At 43.5% G+C, this 21,179-nt stretch overlaps 1 protein-coding gene and 1 pseudogene across 1 annotated transcript; both read left to right on the top strand.

Annotated features, from left to right (window-relative positions):
• The first annotated feature begins 2,667 nt into the window (after positions 1-2,667).
• LOC131400449 (melanoma-associated antigen B4-like) lies at positions 2,668-3,808 on the top strand. Its single transcript, XM_058535179.1, has one exon. It carries the CDS (start codon positions 2,710-2,712, stop codon positions 3,736-3,738), a length of 1,029 nt encoding a protein of 342 aa, XP_058391162.1. The 5' UTR covers positions 2,668-2,709; the 3' UTR covers positions 3,739-3,808.
• A 2,214-nt stretch (positions 3,809-6,022) lies between these two features.
• Positions 6,023-11,783, top strand: LOC131400836 (melanoma-associated antigen B2-like; annotated as a pseudogene).
• Positions 11,784-21,179: the final 9,396 nt, after the last annotated feature.

The following is a 21,179-nucleotide window of genomic DNA, read 5'->3' on the forward strand; positions in this document are numbered from 1 at the left end:
ATGTGTTTTTCTGTGTCTGGCTTATTTCACTTAGCATAATATCCTCCTAGGTCCATCCACGTTGTTGAAAACGGCAGGATTTCTCACCACACACACACACACACAAAAGTTAACTATGTTAAATAGTTTGATCATGGTAATCATTTTATACTGTATGCATATATCAAAACATCACGTTGTACAGTTTATATATATAATTTTTATTTGACAAAAATATAAATAAAAATATTGACATAGAATAGCAAGTATCACAGTAATTGCACATAAGGACAGAAATTCATTCCAGAAACTTTGAGCAGTGACACTGATATCAGCCAAGAGAGGCTCTAGGCAGACCCCACTTTCTCCATGGGGTTCTTGCGGACCATGGTGGGAGTAGGGAACTGAAGTTAGAAAAGGGAGGAATTCCATAACCGCTAGAACTCATTGCAAGTTCCCTACCCCAGAACACTGGACCCCACAAGATTCTCATGTCCTGCAGCCATCTCTGGGAGGCCTCAGGCAGGAGTGGCCAGATGAGGTGCACCCGCACTTCATATCAGCAGTCTCAGGTTGCTTATGTCTTTGGTATGAGGGCTTGGCCTCAAGTCAGCAGAGGGAAGGCAGCCCAGCACCCACAAGGAGTCAAGGGAACACACTGAGAGGATTAAAGGGAATACCCATCACGGAAAGGGGGCCTCAAAGATCCCCTCCCCTACTGTCAGGTTTGGGAGGCCCCAGCATGGCTACTAGGCTCAGGCCCCCAAATACTTCCTACTATGATTCTGAGGGAAATGAAAGCCTTGGTCTGAGGCCAGCTGACTCAGCTCAGCAGACAGAGAAGTCCCAAGGCCTGCTAAGAATCAGAGACAGGCACGTGTGCGAGTCCCACAGGACACCCCCTGCGGAATGTAGCCCCTCCCCTCCCCAGAGCCCGCCTCTGCTGTCCTCCTGGGAGGCCCAGACAGGCGTGACCGGAAGTGGTCCGTCCTCACTTCCTCGCGACTACGCTGTAGCGGGTGAGGCCTTGTCTGAGAGCTGTCTGCTCAGGTGAGCAGAGGGAGGGGTGTTATGTCCTGTCAGGTGTCAAGGTGTGAGGTGTCCTGAGTTAGAACTGCGGGGACACGCCCCGACAACACCAATCCCCTTTCCCCCGAAAAGAAACGGCCACATGGACCCCGCCGCAGCCCGCCCCTGCTTTCGCCTGGGAGGCCCCAACGTGGCCGTTAGGCCTGATGTCTGTTAGCTTCCCCCCCCGCGGGTCTCATGAAAGGAAAGCCTTGGCCGGAGGCTGGTGGACTCTGGCTCGGCTCAGCTCAGCCGAGGGAGAAATCCTAGGCCCTATAGAGTGAGAGAACTCGCGTGAAGATTGAGGGGACTCCATATCCCAGAACGAGGGCCACGCAGAGCTCTGCTCCTGACGTCGGCCTAGGAAGGTCCGGGCAGGGCTAAAGACTGAGATGCTTCCTCGCATTGTCCTCGGGAGAGTCAGGGAGGTAAGGGCCTTCATCTAAGGGGTTGGCAGCAGGTCAGCAGAGGGAAGATTTCCAGGTCGTGCCAGGAGTCAAGGTGAGGACCCTCAGGCCTGTGAGACCACCTTCCCAGTAACAGGGGCACCTCAGAATACTTCCCTTCTTGTCATCCCTGGGAGGCATCAGTTCTCCTGGCAGACCTCACAGAATGGGGGGCTCTTGTATGAGAGAGGAGGTACAGGCCAGCAGAAGGAGCATTCTTAGGCACTCCCAGGAGTCAAACTAAGAGCTTGAGTGAAGGATCAGTGGGGCCATCAACCATAGAGCCTCTACCTGTCTGCTGCAACTCTCTGGCTTCGTTAAGCTCTGGCAGATGTGGCTACGTGGTCACTCTCACTTCCTCCTAATGAGTCTCAAGTAGGTTCTGGCATTAGTATGCCATTATTAGTGTGATAGCCCTCAGGTCGAGAGAGAGGAGCTCCAGGCTCTATATGCAGTCAAAGGTGGAACCTGAGTGAGGACTAAGGGAACCACCTACCCTGAAGAGAGGGGATAAGAGAGAATATGGCCCGTCCCCTCCTGTCAATCCTTAAAATCCCAAGAAAGGACTGTCAGGCTGAGACTTCCCATAATTTCCTATATCAGGTCTAAGGGAGGTTAGAGCTTTGTTCTGAAGGTGCAGCCACCAGTCAGCAGAAGGGAGGGTCTCAGGACCTACACAGAGCCAAAGTGAGGATTCTGCATCTTTCTGTAGACCCAACTAACCCAGGACAGAGAAGCCTTCACATAACTGTTTAGCACTGGGTGTCTCCTGACTTAAATGGTGGTCTGAAGTGCTCCCTTTTTCTTCCTGTGGGTACCATGGAAGTTTGTAGTGTCAACTTCAGATCAGCAGAAGGGAGTGGGGGCGGAGTCTTGCCAACAATTGTCCTCATGACTCTGAATGTGAAGTGAGAGGCCCTCCCTCCCCTGAACGATGTGGGTCCCCCGCCAGCCCCTGCTTTCACCGCAGTAACACCCAGGCAAGGCTGTTTGGCTGTGGCCCAAAGCTCACTCTAACTTCCTCCACAAGGTTCTCAGGGGACAGGCTGACCAGGAAAACTGTGCCCTCAAGGACCCTGCAGAGCCAGCTTTGGTTAAAGCCAAGGCGGTGTCTCCCTGCTGAAGGTGCTCACACCATCTCATCCTCCTTCCTCAGGTGCCCTCATTGCCTGCCTCCTGCCCACACTCCTGCCTGCTGCCCTTGACTGCAGTCATCATGCCTCGCGGGCAGAAGAGTAAGCTCCGTGCCCGTGGGAAACGCCACCAGGCCCGTGGTGAGACTCAGAGTCTCCAGGGTGCTCAAGCCACTGCAGCAGCAGCGGAAGAGTCCCCCTCCTCTCCTGTGTCTGGGGGTACTCCTCCAAGCTCTCCTGCTGCTGGCAGTCCCCAGGAGCCTCAGGGAGCCCCAGCCACTAGCTCTCCTGATGCAGGTGTTTCATACCCAAGATCTGATGAAGGTGCCAAGAGCCAAGACGAGAAAAGTGCAAGCACCTCCCAGGCAGCACCCGCCACTGAGAGCACTCGCAAGGATCCTCTAACCAGGAAGGCCAGCATGTTGGTGCAGTTCCTGCTGGAGAAGTATAAAATGAAGGAGCCCATCACACAGGCAGCACTGCTGAAAGTTGTCAACAAAAAGTACAAGAAGCACTTCCCTGAGATCCTCAGGAGAGCCTCTGAGCGCTTGGAGCTGGTCTTTGGCCTTGAATTGAAAGAAGTCGACCCCAGCAATCACTACTATGCCCTTGTCAGCAAGCTGGGCTTCCTTGGCGATGGAAGTCTGAGTAGTGATAAGGGGTTGCCCAAGACTGGTCTTCTGATGACACTCCTGGGCGTGATCTTCATGAAGGGCAACCGTGCCACTGAGGAGGAGATCTGGGAATTCCTCAATGTGTTGGGGGTCTATGCTGCAAGGAGGCACCCAATCTTTGGGGAGCCCAGGAAGCTCATCACCAAAGATTTTGTGCAGGAAAAGTACCTGGAGTACCGGCAGGTGCCCAACAGTGCTCCTCCACGCTATGAGTTCCTGTGGGGTCCAAGAGCCCATGCTGAAACCAGCAAGATGAAAGTGCTGGAGGTTCTGGCCAAGATTAATGATACGGTCCCCAGAGCCTTCCCAAACCTGTATGAGGAGGCTTTACGAGATGAGGAAGAGAGAGCAGGAGTGAAAGCTGCAGCAAGGGCTGCCACTATTGCCAAGGCCAATGCCCCTTCTAGGGCCAAGTCTTGCAGCTCCTCCCACATCTAGTGAGGTCTGGGGCAGGGTTTTCGCTATGGGTTTGAAGAGAGCAGTCAACCTTCTAAATAGTTGAGAGTAGTAGGAGCTGGAAGGAACAAAAGGTATATCTTCTTACAGTTTTAAAAGAGCATTCAACTTTTTAAGTAGTGAGAGGTTGAGGTGAGATTAGTTTTAACAAAATGTATACCTTCTTTTTGTTCCTTTTCCACGTGAATAACTTCTAGGTAAAAATAGATGACAGAAATATTTAGTATTTTTTCAAATTTTATTTCTTTTAATTGAAGGTTTATTTTGCTTCAGAATATAAATATATGAATGACATGGCTCTCACTTTTTTGCTGTTTAAAAGGGTTGATAGTTACAGTTTTGGAATTTGTAAAACCAACTGAAAATATTCTATATTTTGTTCATGATCTAGGCAAGATAACATGGCATTGGAACAGGATTTTCATGGAGATGTGAAAGAATCCAACAATAAAATAGTTGGGATCATTTAAAATGGAAGAAAAAAATAAAAAATTATAATATGTTCAATTATTGGTTTGCCTTATTCCTTTTAGTCTTTCTTTTTGCAATATTAAAAGATATCTAGGGGCCGGCCAGGTGGCACAAGTGGTTAAGTGTGCACGCTCCACTATGGCGGCCCGGGGTTCGCCAGTTCAGATCCTGGGCATGCACCGATGCACCGCTTGGCAAGCTATGCTGTGGCGGCGTCCCATATAAAGTAGAGGAAGATGGGCATGGATGTTAGCCCAGGGCCAGTCTTCACCAGCAAAAAAAAGAGGAGGATTGGCAGATGTTAGCTCAGGGCCGATCTTCCTCACACACACACAAAAAAAAGATATCTACCTGGAGGGGATGGCCCGGTGGCATAGTGGTTAAGTTTGTGTGCTCCATTTTGGCGTCCCAGAGTTTGAGGGTTCAGATCCCAGGTGCGGACCTACACACTGCTTATCAAGCCATGCTGTGGCAGGCATCCCACATATAAAGTAGAGTAAGATGGGCATGGATGTTAGCCCAGGGCCAATTTTCCTCAGCAAAAACAGGAGGATTGGCAACAGATGTTAGCTCAGGGCTAATCTTCCTCACCAAAAAAAAAATATATACCTAGATTTGCTTAGCTTATTAAGGAATGTTTGTTTGTTGTAGAACATTGCATATTCTCTTATATCTATTGGATTAAGAAAAAACTCTGCTGGGATCTTGATATTTTTGGGATTCAAAATAATCATATAATAACTCCCAATCATTAAAGTCCCAATATTTCCCAATCAGTATGCCATGTCCTTTATAATACAGTATGTATATTCCAACATTTCTGCAAGATAGGGCTTAGCAGACCCCCTTTACAGATGAATAACTTGCAAATTTCTCAAGTTCACAAGGCTGGTAAGTGACAGAGCTGGGACTAGACTCTTGGTTTGGATTTGTCTGAAGCTCACATTTTTCCAATCCTCCTAGCATGACTCTGACTTTGTGTCTCTTAATTCACTTTTTTCCCTTCACTGCTCCAAAATGTATCTCAAGAGATAAAAAGAAGGACTCTGTACACAAAGCAGTGGATGGAATATTATAGCCAGAGCAATGAGAATACCAAAATAAATGAGAAGTATGAATAAAGAAAAAGAGAAATAATATTCAGTGACAGTATGATCATCTACATATGCGAAGTCAGCCTCAAAAGATAGGGGTCTCAAAAATGATCATGGACAGCCTCTTCTCTGTAGAAAGTAAATCTTGTACAACAGAAGTCACATAAGAGACTAAGTCTGGAAAGAAGGAATAGAATAGTGTGTTTTTTTCTCTGGTAGCCCACCACCTGTCCTGGGGCCCCTGCCTGTGCTACAGCTTCCCCATCTCACATAACTCCTGGAATCAGGACCCATTCTCTGCAAGGTTGCAGTAGGGAAACTGTTTAAGATTTGGTAGGGATGTGACATTTCTCTTGAAGGGAACCACCAACTCGATAACAGTAGGTTCTCATAGAGCCCCACCCCTCTTGTCTGCCCTTGAAAGACCAAAACAGTTGTGGCGGGATGTGACTCATCCTGACTTCTGTCCTGAAGGTCCCAGGAAGGTGATGACCTAAGCTGAGGGCTGTGGCCACAGGTAAGCAGAGAGTAGACTCCCAAAACTGGTCCGTAGTCAAGATGAAGACCCTGAGTGAGGAAATGGTGACCACTCAACACACAATTGATGGGGCTGCACTTAGCCCCTCCCTTGCTTAGGAGGCCCAGGGAATGTCTAGCAGACTCAGGTGCCCCCTGACTTCTGCTTGGAGGGTTTCAAGGAGATGAGGGCCTTGGTTTTGGGATTGACTGTACAGTTCAATAGACAGTGGAATCCCAGGCCACAGCAGGTGTCAAGGTAAAAATTCTGTATGAGGAATGAGGCAATGAACTACCCCAGAAGAGCAGGGTCCACACAAAGTTCCACTTCGGCTGTCAGCCCTGGGAAGCCACAGGTAGAGCTTTCAGGCTGAGGTTACCCCTCATTTGCTGAGGGAGGAGATGGTCTCAGAGACATGAAGTCCTTGGACTAATGGGGGAGGCCCCATTCAGGAGAGGAGCCTAACAGAAGTCAAGGTGGTGACACCCAGTGACAATAAGGGTACTCTTCTCAGAAAGAAGAGAGCCATATAGAGCCCCTGTCCCATTGTTGGACCTGGGAGACCCAGGCATGGTGACATGATGAGTCATATTCACTTCCCTCCAGGGCATCTCGTGGAGGTGAGGGACCTCATCAAAGGGGGTGACCTCAAGTCAGCAGAGGGAGGATTTCCAGGTTGTGCCAAGAGTCAAGGTGAGGACCTGAAGACTGAGGGAACCACCCACCCCTTAACAGTGGGGGCAACACAGAATCCTTCCATTATTGTTAGCCTTGGAAGACAGGCAGTTGTGGCCAGATGAGGCAAATTTCACTTCTTCCTAGGGGGTCTCAGGGAATTGAGGGCCTTCATATGAGGGGATAGATTCAAGTCAAGACATGGAGGATACTGAGGAGAGCACTGACCCAGAGCAGAGGGAAGCCACCAATTTCCACCATCTTCCAGCCCTGGAAAACCCCGGACAGGGATAGTCAGATATGTCACCTCCTTACTTCCATCCCAGGAGACTCAATGTGGTGAGGGTGTTGGCCTGAGTCTGGAGGTCTCTGGTGGGCTGAGGGAGCAGTCCAGATCCTGACCAAGTGGGAACTAAGGAGGGCTACCAACCTTAGAACAGTGGGGTCCCATAAAGAGTCTCACTCTTGCTACCTATCCAGGGAGGATATGGACAGGGGTGGCCAGATGTGGCTCATGCTTTCTTTCACCTCTGAGGTCTCAGGAAAGTAAGGCCCTTGATCTGATGTGAAGTGTTTCAGGTTAGCAGAAGGAGCATTTGCAGGCTGTACCAGGAATCAAGGTGGGGACCCTGAGAACTTCGGGAACCACCCACCCTTTATTAGTGGGAGCAACACAGAATCCTCATTATTGTCAGCCCTGGGAGGCCCCAGGCAGAGATATCAAGAAGAGATGCCCATCAGTTCCCACTCGAGATAACAGAGAAGTGAGGGCCTTAGTCTGAGGGAGGTGGTCCCAGGCCAGCCAGGGGAGGAAGCTTAGGCCCTCCTATGAGTCAAAGTTAGGAGCCTGAGTGAGGACCTTGAGTGGGACTGCCCAACATAGGGCCTAAACCTGCTTGTCACAGCTTTCCTTCTTGGGCTGTGGCCATAGGAGGTGATCCTCACTACCTGCTATTGGGTCACAGGGAGGTGCAGGTCTTACTAGGAGGAGATAGGCCACAGTTCAAGAAGAGGGGAGCCCCCGGCCCTGCGACGATTCAAACCAAGGAATGTGAGTGAGGACTGAAGAGGTCACCTACCCCTGGATAGAGGAAATATCAGAGGCCAATCTTGTCCTTTTTTCAGCCCTTGGAGGCCCAGCACAGGGCTGTCAAACAGAAGATCCCTCTCACTTCTTTATACCGGGTCTAAAGGAGGTGAGACCCTTGGTCTGAAGGTGGAGCAACTGATCCGCAGAAGGGAGGGTCCAGGCCTTATGCAGAGCCAAGTTTAGGACTCTGAATCATACTGAGGACCCAAAGAACCCAGGACAGGGAGGGCTTCACAGAACTGAGCAGCCGAGAGGAGAGGGCCCACGCCCTGCCAAGGGTTGACATGATGGTCCTGAATGTGACCTGAGAGGAACTCCCACTCCAGAACAAAGGGGGCCCCACTGCCAACACCTGCTGTCATCCTGGTCAGCCCCAGACAGGGCCGGCAGTCTACAGCCTAAGGCTCACTGTAACTTCCTCCACAGGGTTCTCAGGGGACTGGCTGACCAGGAGAACAGGAGCCCTGTAGGCACCTAAAGCAGTGCCCTCACGGAAAACTGCAGAGGCGGCCTTCTTTAAAACTAAGGTGGAATCTCCTTGCTGAAGGTGCACACACCATCTCATTCTCCTTCCTCCAGGTGTCTACATCTCCCGGCCTCCTGTCCACAATCCTGCCTGCTGTTCCTGACCAGTGTCATCACGCCTCGGGGTCAGAAGAGTAAGATCTGTACCCATGAGAAATGCTGCCAGGTCCAAGGTGAGACCCAGGGTCTTGGGGGTGCTCGGGCCACTGCAGCAGCAGCAGCAGCAGTAAAGTCCCCATCCTCCTTCTCTCCTGTTTCTGGGGGTGATACCCCGAGCTCCCCTGATGCTGTCACTCCCCAGGAGTCTCAGAGAGCCCCATCGATTACCACTGCTGCTGTAGGTGTTTCACATGCAAGTTCTGATAAAGGTGCCAAGAGTCAAGAGGAAGAAACTACAGGCATGTCCCAGGTCTCAGTCTCCACTGAGAGCACACATGAAAATCCTTTAATTGGAAAGTCAGGGTTGTTGGAGCACACAAAATGAAAGAGCCTATTACGTAGGCAGACATGTTGAAGACTGTCAAGAGAAAGTACAAGGAACAATTCCTTCAGATCCTCAAGAGAGTCTCTGAGAGAATGAAGCTGGTCTTTGGCCTTGACTTGAAGGAAGTTAACCCCAGTGCTTACTCCTAAAGCCTAGTCAGCAAATTGGACATCAGCAATGATGAGAGCCTGAGTGGTGACAGAGTTGTCCAAGACTGGTGTCTTGATGAATTTCCTGGGCATGATCTTCATGAAGGGCAACCATGCCACTGAGGAGGAAATCTGGAAATTCCTGAAAGTGTTGGTAGTATATGATGGCTGCAGGTACTTCATATTTGGGGAGCCCTGGAAGCTCATCACCAAAAGTTTGGTGCAGGAAAGGTACCTGGAGTACCGGCAGGTGCCCAACAGTGATCCTCCACGCTATGAATTCCTGTGGGGCCCAAGAGCCCACGCTGAAACCAGCAAGATGAAACTCCTGGAATTTTCAGTCACGGACAATGACACTCTCTGCACTATTTTCTCAAAACTGTATAAAAAGGCTTTGAGAGATGAGGAAGAGACTGAGCTAGAGTTGCAGCCAGGGCTAGCACCATTGCCAAGGCCAATGTAAGTTCCAGGGCATGGCTGGCAGCTTCTCCCACATCTACTAAAGCGTGAGGCAGATTTTGCACTTTGTGTTTGAAAAGAGCAGTCAACCTTCTAAGTAGTGGAAGGCAGAAGGGGGCAGAGGTAACAAAACGTGTATCTTTTTATGTTCCTGTTCAACATAAGCAACTTGTAGGTGTGTGTATGTGTGTGAGTTGTAATAAAAGGTACATTAAGCTCAGAATCTGTTTGTGAATAACATAGATCACATTGTTACTTATCAGGTTTAAGTGTTAGAGTTTTGGTATTTGTAAAAGAAACTGTTTTAAACCTTCTATATTTTATATTATCCAGAACAAGATAACATGGTATTAGCATAGGGATTTTCATGGAAATGTGCAAGTAATCCACAGCAAAATTATTTGGGAATCACAAAACAAAGAAAGAACAGTAAATGGTGTTAAATTCACAGTTTGACTTATTCCTTTTAATCTCTCTTATAAAATAAAAAAATACATATTTACAATATTAAAAAAAAAATATATATATATATATATACCTGGATTTTGAAATGTGGAAGAAATGAAATCATAATATATTAGAGATCCTGCTCACTGTGTCTCTAATTCCCAAGCGTTAATGGAGCACCTGCTTTTTGGAAGTCTCTATGGTAGTACTTGGGTGGTAAGAAAAAGATCAAGCCACTGCTCGTAGAATTATAGATACACTTAGATACACTCTAAGACCTAAAAGTCAACTAAAAAGAAGGGATGAGGAAGAGGAGGAGGTTCCAGATGAGAGCAGTCAAGTGTAAATTACCTGAGGCAAGGCAGTTTGGGGCTGGGACACCACAAGTCCTTCATAGGGAGGTTATTTTAAGTAAGGCAGAACTCTGGGCTAGGTGAGGCTATAAGAAGTATGAGGAAAGGGTAGATCTCAGATTGCGTGTCTCAGAGCTGAGAGCCTGGAATGAAAAACTGCTCTTAACAGCTGCTTTGGGATTACGGGTAAACCAGACAGAAATCTTCACCTGGTGCAGGAACGGAAGGAGTCCTGTGCTCTTGTCCCAGTGCAGGGGAACACTGCACAAACTAGATGTTTTATGTACATCATGTCTAGGAAATTCCTAAGAAACAAGGGTGATACTCCCCTGAAGTGAGATGTCAAGAATCCACTGTGCTCACACTCTACCTTGGATGGGGACAGCCAGAGCCACGCCATTAAAATGGCACTGTAATTAGGTTATCTTGACTATAAGTTTGCAAACTCTAAGCTAGGGCTAGAATTTTCGTGGTGATGAAGTAAATGAAAATAGGGGTGGTTTGGATGGAAACTCAGCTAGGAGAGGGGAAAGTTGTCTTCCTTGACACAAATTCTAGAACCACTGAATTGCATCTAATTGGGGGAGACTCCCTCATACTGAAACTAAATAACATATCCTCAAAAAGGGAAAATTTACCTAGTTTTACTTGCTAGGCAGCATTTTGGCTATTTTGGTGTTCTCTGTCCTAGAGTGTTGCATATTCTCTGACATGTCCTGGATTGAAAAAAAAAAATCCCACAGGGTGTGGGTGATATCACCTGGGATCGAAATAATCGGAGTAATAATTGTCACTCATAAAAAACTCAATATTTGGGTGCCAGACCAGTGGTGGAGCGGTTAAGTGCCCATGCTCCGCTGCTGGCGGCCCAGGTTCGGATCCCGGGCATGCACCGACGCACCGCTTGTCAGGCCATGCTGTGGCGGCGTCCCACATAAAGTGGAGGGAGATGGGCACGGATGTTAGCTCAGGGCCATTCTTCCTCAGCAAAAAGAGGAGGATTGGCATGGATGTTAGCTCAGGGCTGATCTGCCTCACAAAAAAAAAAAAAAAAAAAGACTCAATATTTGCCAGTCACTTTGCCGGGTACTTTACACACATTACATATTACATATGTTCCAACAGTCCTTTTAAGACAGGGTTTATTAAACTAACTTGGCAGATGAAGAACTTGAAATGTTCTCAAGTTCACAAAGCTGGTAAAGTGAAAGAACTGGGACTAGAGCCTGGTCTGAATTCCTCTAGAGCCCACACTGTTCCACTCCTCCCATCTTCAAGCAGCCCTTCCGTCTCTTAATTCATTTCTCTTTTCACTACTCCACAATGTCTCTCAGACAATGATAAAGAGGACCTTGTAGCCAAAATATTAAAAGCAGGCCTAAAGAAGGAAGGTTAATATGAGAATAATCCACAGTTTGGGGATTGTCTGTGGGCTTAACAGCTGACTCTGTCCAGACACTGGCTTTTGTTGAGTTCCAGCATTTTCCTGCATTACAGCATCCTTCCTCTGTGTCATTCCCAGTGTGACTTGCTGTCCAACTCTGGAACCTGACCTGCTGGCCAGTTCTTCACTGTCTCCTCCTTTGAAGGATGTTCCCTGCTGCCGATCTAACAGACAGCACAGAATCACCAGACTTCCTCTCGACTTAGAGCATATCAACTCACTGGAGGTCACTTTCTTCATGTGGAACCTCTCTGATAGCAACAGACCCTTGCACATAAAAGATGATTATAGACAGTCAGGTTTAGACACATCCATGTAAAAGGTCACTTTGGACACTGAGGTCCCCACTGGTCCCACTGGATGTCCCCACTACATTCTCAAAATATTTCCCACATGAGCTTGTGAGAAGAGTTTGTTTTGGCACATAAGCTATCAGTTTGGGGGGGATATAATGCTACAAGTAGAGAAGGTTTTTCAAATCATGCCGATATATGCAGTAGAATTTTAACGGTGTGTCTTATTTGAGACTGGCCTCTGAACAAATACACTGGTGAGTGAGCTTACCTAGATGGTCAATGACCAAAGCCTCCCTCCTAATTTGGAGATGAGGAAAGATCATGGAAATTACTGTGTAGCAAACATCTATTGAGGCTGAATTCCTCAGAACCCCAGAGTCGTTCTAAGAGAAGAAAAATGGTTTCTTGGCAGACATACTATCTTTGAACAACAAAGATCAAAATAATTCACCATCCTTCTGGTGCCTCATATCTCAGTATTTGCCCCAGAGAAAACATCCTGTTTTTTCCTTGTGCCTAATGACACCTGGAAAAGTGTCCTGTATGTTCCGTCGTGTTGAGGGTTGCTGGGACTCATAAATTAAGGCTTTGACCACGCTTCAATAGAAGAACATTCTCATCCTATTGAGACACTAGAATTTACTGCAAGTATCAGTCAAGAAAGATGCATTTGAGCAAAGAAGGTGAATACTCCCTGCTGAAGTGTTACAGGATCCTTTTGATAACTTGATATGATCCCGTATTTTGAAGCACCTGTCACATAGTAGGTTCTCAGAAAAGCTGGAGAATTGCAAGGCAGGCTTAGCCTTCTCAGAAACTCCACCAGGAATGGAGGGGGTTGTTTTCGTAACAAATCCTAATAGTTGCTCTTTTATTGAGCACCTACTATGTAAGTTTATGGGAGAGACTGCAAGTGCTCATCCGCATGGTGTCTTGCTCTCCTTCTTTGGCACATTGGTAGACTATACTGCCAGTTCACCTGTAGTTAGGAAAGGTCACGCGACCACCCTTGCCACTGAAACATAAGTAGAAGCAATATTTGTTATTTCCAAGCCAAAGCACTTGAGAGGCAGTATTCCAACTCCGTGCTTTCTTCTTTCATTCTACAGCAAACACTGAGATCCCATGTTTAGATGATGGAACCACAGGATGGTTCAGCAGCCCAATTCCCTAGGTCACCTGATAGCACAGAGCTCCTGCCAACCAACATCAAGAAATGAGCTTTCATTGTGTGAAGCTATTCAGATTTCAGGTTATGTCTGTTGCATCAGCTAGCAGTTACTTTATCTCATACACGACTGCTATTCCTGTTGTTAGGCTTATTTATATATTTTAATTACAAAAATAATGGTACATATATTCTTGTCACAAAATAATTCATACAGTACAGAGAAATCACAATTGCCTGCTTTACGGCATTCCTAGTACATTCAGCAACCTCCTCAGTGCTGAATAAAATTAGCATATGGTGCATATAATTTTGAAGCTCATTCTATGATTTTTTCCCCCAGCATTCATTTATTTTATAGCTGGAAGTTTGTACCTTTTGACCACCTTCACCCATTTTGCCCACCTCCCACCTCTGGCAACCACCAATCTGTTCTCTGTGTCTATGAGTTTGGTAGTTTTTTTTTTTTTTTTTTTAGATCTCACATATAAGTGAGATCATACAGTACTTGTCTTTCTCTGTCTGATTTATTTCACTTACCACAATGCCCTCAAAGTCCATTCAAGTTGTCTCAAATGGCAGGATTTCCTTCTCTTTTATGGCTGAATAATATTCCATTATATATATATGTATATATCACATTTTATTTATTCATTTACCAATCTATGGACACGTAGGTTGTTTCCATGTCTTGGCTATTGTAAATAATGCTACAATGAGCCTGGGGGTGCAGATATCTTTTTGAGTTAGTGTTTTCATTCTCTTCAGATGCATAGATGTACTATAAAAATATATTGTGATTTTTAACATACTTGCGTTCACTAATCTTTTCTTCTGCCATATCTAATTTGTCATTAGTCCGAATCAGTGTATATTTTTATCTCTGACCTTGCAATTTACACCACAAAGATCATTTGTGTTTCTTTAAATCTTATATGTCTCTATTTACATGTTTCATTTTCCCTCTTATTCCTTAAACATATGGAATACAGTTATAATAACTGTTTTTTTTTTTTTTTTTGGTGAGGAAGATCGGCCCTGAGCTAACATCTGCCAATCCTCCTCTTTTTTTGCTGAGGAAGCCTGGCCCTGGGCTAACATCCATGCCCACTTCCTCTACTTTATATGGGACGCTGCCACAGCATGGCTTGACAAGCGGTGCATCAGTGTGCACCCGGGATCTGAACCGGCGAACCCTGGGCCGCCGCAGCAGAGCGTGTGCACTTAACCGCTTGCGCCACCGGGCCGGCCCCCAATAACTCTTTTGATGTCATGTCTACTCATTCTATCATCTGTACCATTTCTAGATCAATTTTGATAAATTAATTTTTATTCTCCTTAGTGGACATATTTTCCTGCTTCTTTGCACACCTGGCAATTTTTGATCGGATGCCAAACATTATAAATTTGGCCTTGTTCACACTTATCCAGCACAAGTGTGGATACTGTTTTTTCAATACATGCATACCCTTGAGCTTTGTTCTGTGACTCAGGTAAGTTCTTAGAAACACTATGATCTTTCCAATTCTTGCTTTTAAGGTTTGTTAGATGTGGCCAAAGCAGCATAAATCTAGAGCTAATCTTGCACCATTATAGAGACAAAACCCTTCTGAGTACTTTCTCTGATGCTGTGTGCATAATATGGTTTTCCACGCTGACTGCTGGGAGCAGGAAGCCCCCTATATGGACTCTGGAATTCTCTCTCTGTACAGGTCTCTCCCTCTGGTACTTTGTCTTGTGAACTCTAGCCCCCCGGTCCTCCTCTGACCTCTTCATCTCCTCAACTCCAGAAGATGGCCAGGTCTCACCTGAGCTACCCGTTCCGGCACTGAGGGTTCAAGGTAGCAGGCTGGGGCAATTCTAGGCTCTCCTCGTTCGTTTTCAACCTCTCAGGAATCACTGTTTTTCCTCGCCTGATGTCCAACATACTGAAAATGGCTGTCATATATATTCTGTCATCTTGTCTATTTTCTTAGTTGTTTCAGGCAGGTGGCTAGATCTATTTCCTGTTATTCCATCTTCTCCAGAAATATAAGTAGTATAATTCAAATATAAAACCTAAATTTTTATGACCTACAAATGTCCCCAAACTGCAAACCAATCAACACTTGAAACACATTAGAATAAACATTTGGATGGAAAGACCGTGGGACACACACACACATATATGTGTGTGTGTGTCTGTATGTATGTGTATATATATATATATATATATATATATATGTATAAGTAGAAGAGCATAAACCTGCAGAGGAAAATATCAACAATGTTGCTCTCCTGCTTGTGGAAAAGTACATGATTACTTAATTTTTTAATTTATGTTTTCAATATTTTCCAACACTGATAAAGCTCATATGCATTTCCTTTATGATTACAAAATACTATGAATATTCAAAATATGATTTAGATACCTGCATTAGTCAGGGTTCTCCAGAGAAACAGAACCAATAGGATGTATGTATGGGTGTGTGTATATATATATCCTATAAATATATATATATATATATAAAGAGATTTATTGTAAGTAATTGGCTCACATGATTATGGAGGCTGACAAGTCTCAAGATCTGCAGGGTGAGTCGACAAGATAGAGACCCAGAAAAGCTGATAGTGTAGTTCCAGTGTGATTGCCAGCAGACTTGAAAACCAGGAAGAGCTGATGTTTTAGTTCAAGTCTGAAGACTGGAAGAAAACCAATGTCCCATCTGGAAGGCAATCAGGCAGAGGAATTCTCTCTTACTCAGGGGAGAGTCAGACTTTGTTCTATTCAGGCCTTCAACTAATTGTATGAGATGCACCCACACATTAGGGAGGGCCATCTGATTTACTCAGTCTACAGATTTAAATGGTAATATCACCCAAAAACACTCTCAAAGAACACCCGGAATAATGTTTGACTATGGCACTCCATGGCCCAAATTGACGTATAAACTTAACCATCATGATACCAAAAATAAACACACATCCTCTGCCTTACTTACTCCTTTTATAATTAGGGGAAAAAATTAAAATCTAAGTATCAGGCTATGTCCATTCAACCAACTTAAAGGACTCCCTCCAGAAAAAGTTTTAAATTATATTTTCTCTTCCTTTTTTTTATTGAGGGCACATTGGTTAATAACATTATATAAATTTCAGGTGTACATCATTATATTCATCTTCTGTATAGACTACATCGTGTTCACTACCAAAAGTCTAGTTGTAAGTTATATTTTAAAAGCAGAAATTATATATATATATATATATATATATATATATAAAATAAATTCTCCCTAATGTGATTGGGTTCAATATTTATATGAAGGACTGTATGCAACTAATATTGGCAGCAAGAAATAATATTGATTGTTTTCAGTATTGTAAATGTTGTGTTTATATGTTTGTTTTCCAAGCTCATATAAAGAAATGGTGCTATTTAAAAATATGTAATTTTTTTCAGCGCAGCCATTAATTCCAAGCAGTGATTGAAAATGTCCTTTTTTTAACTTATTGATTTTCATGAGAACAATGCAAGATAAAATCAATTTTCCTTCATATGCTATTATTCAATACAGCGTTTCTTAAGTTAACGTGTGAATATCTTTCACAAAGTAAATACCATGTAAACAGAACTGGGATTCATGACTGTCTTAATTCTTCTTCTCTACCATAAATGTTGTTACCTTTCCAGTTGTTAGCTACATCTCACATACTTATTTTCTGGTCTCAACGTTCTTCTATTATAAAGTTTTCATTCATAAATTGTCCTGATAACAAAGGCATTAATGATTTTGCTTTCGTTGATATAATTCCATAGTATTTCATGCCTAAGTAATTTTCTTCCCATGGTATTATCTGTTCCATGTTATTTTCTTTTCCTTTTTAAAAGAATTATATTCTCTATTCTCCAGTGAGCATTTTTTATTTCTTTGTTTTTTAAACCATAACCCTCTTTCCATAACTCATTAATCCCTAAGTTTTACCAAATGCTTTTGATCCAAAGGTGATTCTGCAGATTTTCCGTTATGGAAGACATATACATATTAGTTTGCAGTGCAATTTTTATAATATTTTTACTTTTTCTTTTTAAAAATGTGCCTACATTCTCCAAAAAAAGGTAAAAAATAATGAATAAACACCAGTATTTTCCCTAATACCATTTTATATTTCAACTAGCATTTCTTCCTTGCAAATAAAAACCCCTCCTTCTTTTTCCATTTTATCATCTTGTTTCTTTAGTGCGCCTTCACTGCAGATCTAAATGATTTGCTGCCTCATTTTTACTTTTAAATAGTTACACATTACTACTGGATCATAAAGTAGTTGTTATTATTCTACATGGTTATAATATATGTTCTGTTGTTTTTGCCCTTTCTGAAACTCCTGTATTATATATTTCTTGCTGAACACGGACAGTTCCCTGTACTTTCAGCTGTTATCAAAAACCACTTCAGCTCAATATTCTGTTTTGGGAATTTCTCAGACTGACATTAGGTATTCAGCTTCCGTGTCCTTGAACATCCATCTCTCAACAAGCAAATTTCCTAATTTTTCTGCATTTTACTCTTATTTGAACATCAAGGTATGCCAATCCTCACACCATCTAAAGTTACATTTCTCTCTTTTATATCTATATTCTTTGAAAAATGTTTCTATGCCATTTTCTTATACCTTTTCTTTTCCCTTTATAATACTACTTCATTTATTCATTAATATAATTGTGTCCCATTAGTCTCAGAAACAATTTAAGGATGTTTATATAAAAAAGACTTACAGTAAGGTAACATAATTTAAAATACAAATGAGTAAAACAAGATTTTTAAAATGAAAGTAGAAATGGCAAGTAGAATTCAACAGGGAAGTAGTATGCAAAATGTTTGTTGTATAGCTTTGTTTTGGGGGGCCCTAAATTTGGTCCTATCATTTCTAATATCCAATCCGAAAAGGAGATAAAAATATGACAAGTAGTTTGTAAGGCCCATAAAGTGAAAACCAAAGCCATTGTCTGGCACAGCTCTTTTTCATACTACAAGAAGTGAAGAGAAAGATAGAGAGAAATAGAGATCAGAGAGAGAGAGAGACAGAGAGGTCTCTCTTGGCTCCTTAAACATAGGAAGAGGAAACACCGTAACTGATATACACTGTTCTCACCTCATCCTTATAGTGAAGACAGCAAAATGTTGCCTAGGTAGCCCAGATGCACAGCCCTCTGCTGGATTGGCTGGTTTCAGTGGCTCAGAGGAATGCATGGACAGTATACATCTCCAGCCAATGTCTCTCCCTGCATTACACTTCTCCCACTCTGCTCAGCTTTGGAAGAGACTCTCCTAATATCTGATATATTTTTGCTTCACTTTTCCTCTTCCTGTGTCCTCCTGGGTTGGCCCCATTCTTCCCCCTTTTGTGATAACTCTTTTTTTTTTTTTTTGTGAGGAAGATCAGCCCTGAGCTAACATCTGTAAATCCTCCTCTTTTTGCTGAGGAAGACTGGCCCTGAGCTAACATCCGTGCCAATCTTCCTCCACTTTATGTGGGATGCTGCCACAGCATGGCCTGACAAGCAATGCGCCGGTGCACACCCGGGATCCGAACCCGGGCCACCAGCATTGGAGAACACGCACTTAACCCCTATGCCACGGGGCCGGCTCCTGGGAGAGCTCTTCCTGATATCTCTTCTGATAGGCGAGTCTCCATCCCACTCTACGTTTTATAAATGTTTTCAGAATTTGAAGGGACCTAGGCTAGATTCTTCATTTTCCTTGTACAGATGGGGAAATTGCATCCTAGAAAAAGGTTACGTGGCTTTGGAAAAAGTAGACATAAAGCTCAATCTTCAGTATTGTAATAGTTGTGACTTTATAAATTTGAAAATTAAAGAAATGATTTTTACTAGCCATTCCCACAATAGTCACATGATCTGTGATAAAATGTAAATCACATTTCACTGTTTGAGATATCACTGTGGAATTAAGAGACGTCTCATGTTACTAAGAATGTTGCATGCATTGGGCCGGCCCTGTGGCTTAGCGGTTGAGTGCTCATGCTCCACTGTTGGCGGCCCGGGTTCGGGTCCCGGCGCGCACTGATGCACCGCTTCTCCGGCCATGCTGAGGCCGTGTCCCACAAACAGCAACTAGAAGGATGTGCAGCTATGACATACAACTATCTGCTGGAGCTTTGGGGAAAAAAATAAATAAATAAAATTATTAAAAAAAAAAAAAAAAAAGAATTGCTGGCAAATGCCAACAGAGTAAGATGGCTGAACCAATGGGTGCAAGCAACATAGATTATTTTCCTATATTATCTTTTTTTGGAAAAGCTGGTATATTCTCCTTTCAGCAAATTTTTTTCTTTATATCCTTTACTCTGACCTTTTCCATCTACCATAACCCAGAGTGTTCCTTGCTTCTCTTTCTTTGTTTACATAAGCAATTTTATCATCTCACTCCCTTCATATCACTCTGCATTTTATTTTAAGTCACTGCCTCTAACAGAAGCATATTCTAATCAGGTGACCCACTTAACTACAATGGGCTTCCAAAATGCTGTACTATAAGGAGAGAAAAACTGGACACTGGTGGACTCTAGCAATTGTACCACGAGTTGTAGCCTCCCTATTCATTTTAAACTCTTTTGTATAAAATAATTTTAGATTCACATAGAATTTGTAAAAATAGTACAGAGTTTTCATGTACCCTTTTCCCAGCTTCAACCTAAGATATCAGTTTACATAGAATAGTACATTTATCAAAACTCAGAAAATGACATTGGCACCACATTATTAACTAAACTGCAATTTATTTCAGATTGCGAAGTTTCAACATGCACCTATTTTACATGGGAGTGGTTATAGTTCTATAAGGTTTTTTTGGTGTATATTGATTAATGCAACCACTACCATAATCAGGATACAGAACTCTTCTGACAACCATGGATTTATTCTCCATCACTATAATTTTGCTATTTTGAGAATGTTATATAAATGGAATTTTACAGTATGTAAGATTTAATTTTCACTCAGCATGATGATCTCAAGATCTATCCAGGTTGCTGCATGTATCATTAGTTGGTTCTCTTTATTGCTGAATAGTATTCCATTGCATAGATGATGTACCTCAGTCTTTTATCCACTCATCCACTGAAGGGCAGTTGGGTTATCTTAAATGTTGGGCTACTACAAATAAAGCTGCTATGTACATTTGTTTTATGATGTTTTGTGTTTCTTTTGTCTAAATTCCTAGGAGATGTCTGCTTGATCACATAGTAAGTGTGTGTTTAACTTCATAAAAACTGGAAAATTGATTTCCAGCTATCTGGGACCATTTCACTTTCTCACTATCAGTGTATGAGTGATCCAATTGCTTGAAATCCTCACCAATACTTGGTATTTTCAGTAATTTTTATTTTAGCTATTGTAGTAGGTGTGTAGCGGCATTTCATCATGGCATACATTTACAGTTCCTTAATAGATAATCATGTTGAACATATTTACATCAGTCTATTTTCCATCCATAGGTCCTCTTTTATGAAATGTGTGTTCAAGTCTTATGCACATTTTCTAATTGGACTCTTTTTTTCTTATTATTGTTTAGCATGTTCTTTCTTTTTTTATTTGGGTACAAGTCTTTTGTCAAATATGTAATTCACAAATATTTTCTCCCTGTCTGTGGTTTTTATTATCTGTCTTTAACAGTGTCTCTTGCAAAGCAACAGTTTTAGCTTTGATGAAGTACAATTTGTCAATGCTTTTTTTTAAACTTATTTATTTATTTTTTTTTGTGAGGAAGATCAGTCCTGAGCTAACATCCATGCTAATCCTCCTCTTTTTGCTGAGGAAGACCAGCTCTGAGCTAACATTGCCAATCCTCCTCTTCCCCCCCCCCCCGAAAGCCCCAGTAGATAGTTGTATGTCATAGCTGCACATCCTTCCAGTTGCTGTATGTGGGACGCGGCCTCAGCATGGCTGGAGAAGCAGTGCGTCGGTGTGCGCCCGGGCTGCCAATATCAGAGCGCGCGCACTTAACCGCTAAGCCACGGGGCCGGCCCTGTCAATGCTTTCTTTATGGATCTAAAGTTAGGTCCAAAATTGCTTCGTGGTGGAGGGGAGGAGCATGCCCTGAAGTTGGGGGTGCTCTGTAGCCTGCAATAAAAGGTAGATGACAAGATCAGATGGAGAAAAGGTTTTAACGTTCTGCCCTTTTTTCTTCCCAGTGTGCCTTGGAACACTGAATTTCTACTACTTCACTGTAGGAATCAGAGAAAGCACGTTATA

Source organism: Diceros bicornis, chromosome X, assembly GCF_020826845.1.
Source record: "Diceros bicornis minor isolate mBicDic1 chromosome X, mDicBic1.mat.cur, whole genome shotgun sequence".
Lineage (NCBI taxonomy): Eukaryota > Metazoa > Chordata > Mammalia > Perissodactyla > Rhinocerotidae > Diceros > Diceros bicornis.

Coding starts and splice junctions, on each gene's coding strand:
- LOC131400449 (XM_058535179.1), top strand. CDS start 2,710: ATGCCTCGCGGGCAGAAGAGTAAGCTCCGTGCCCGTGGGAAACGCCAC.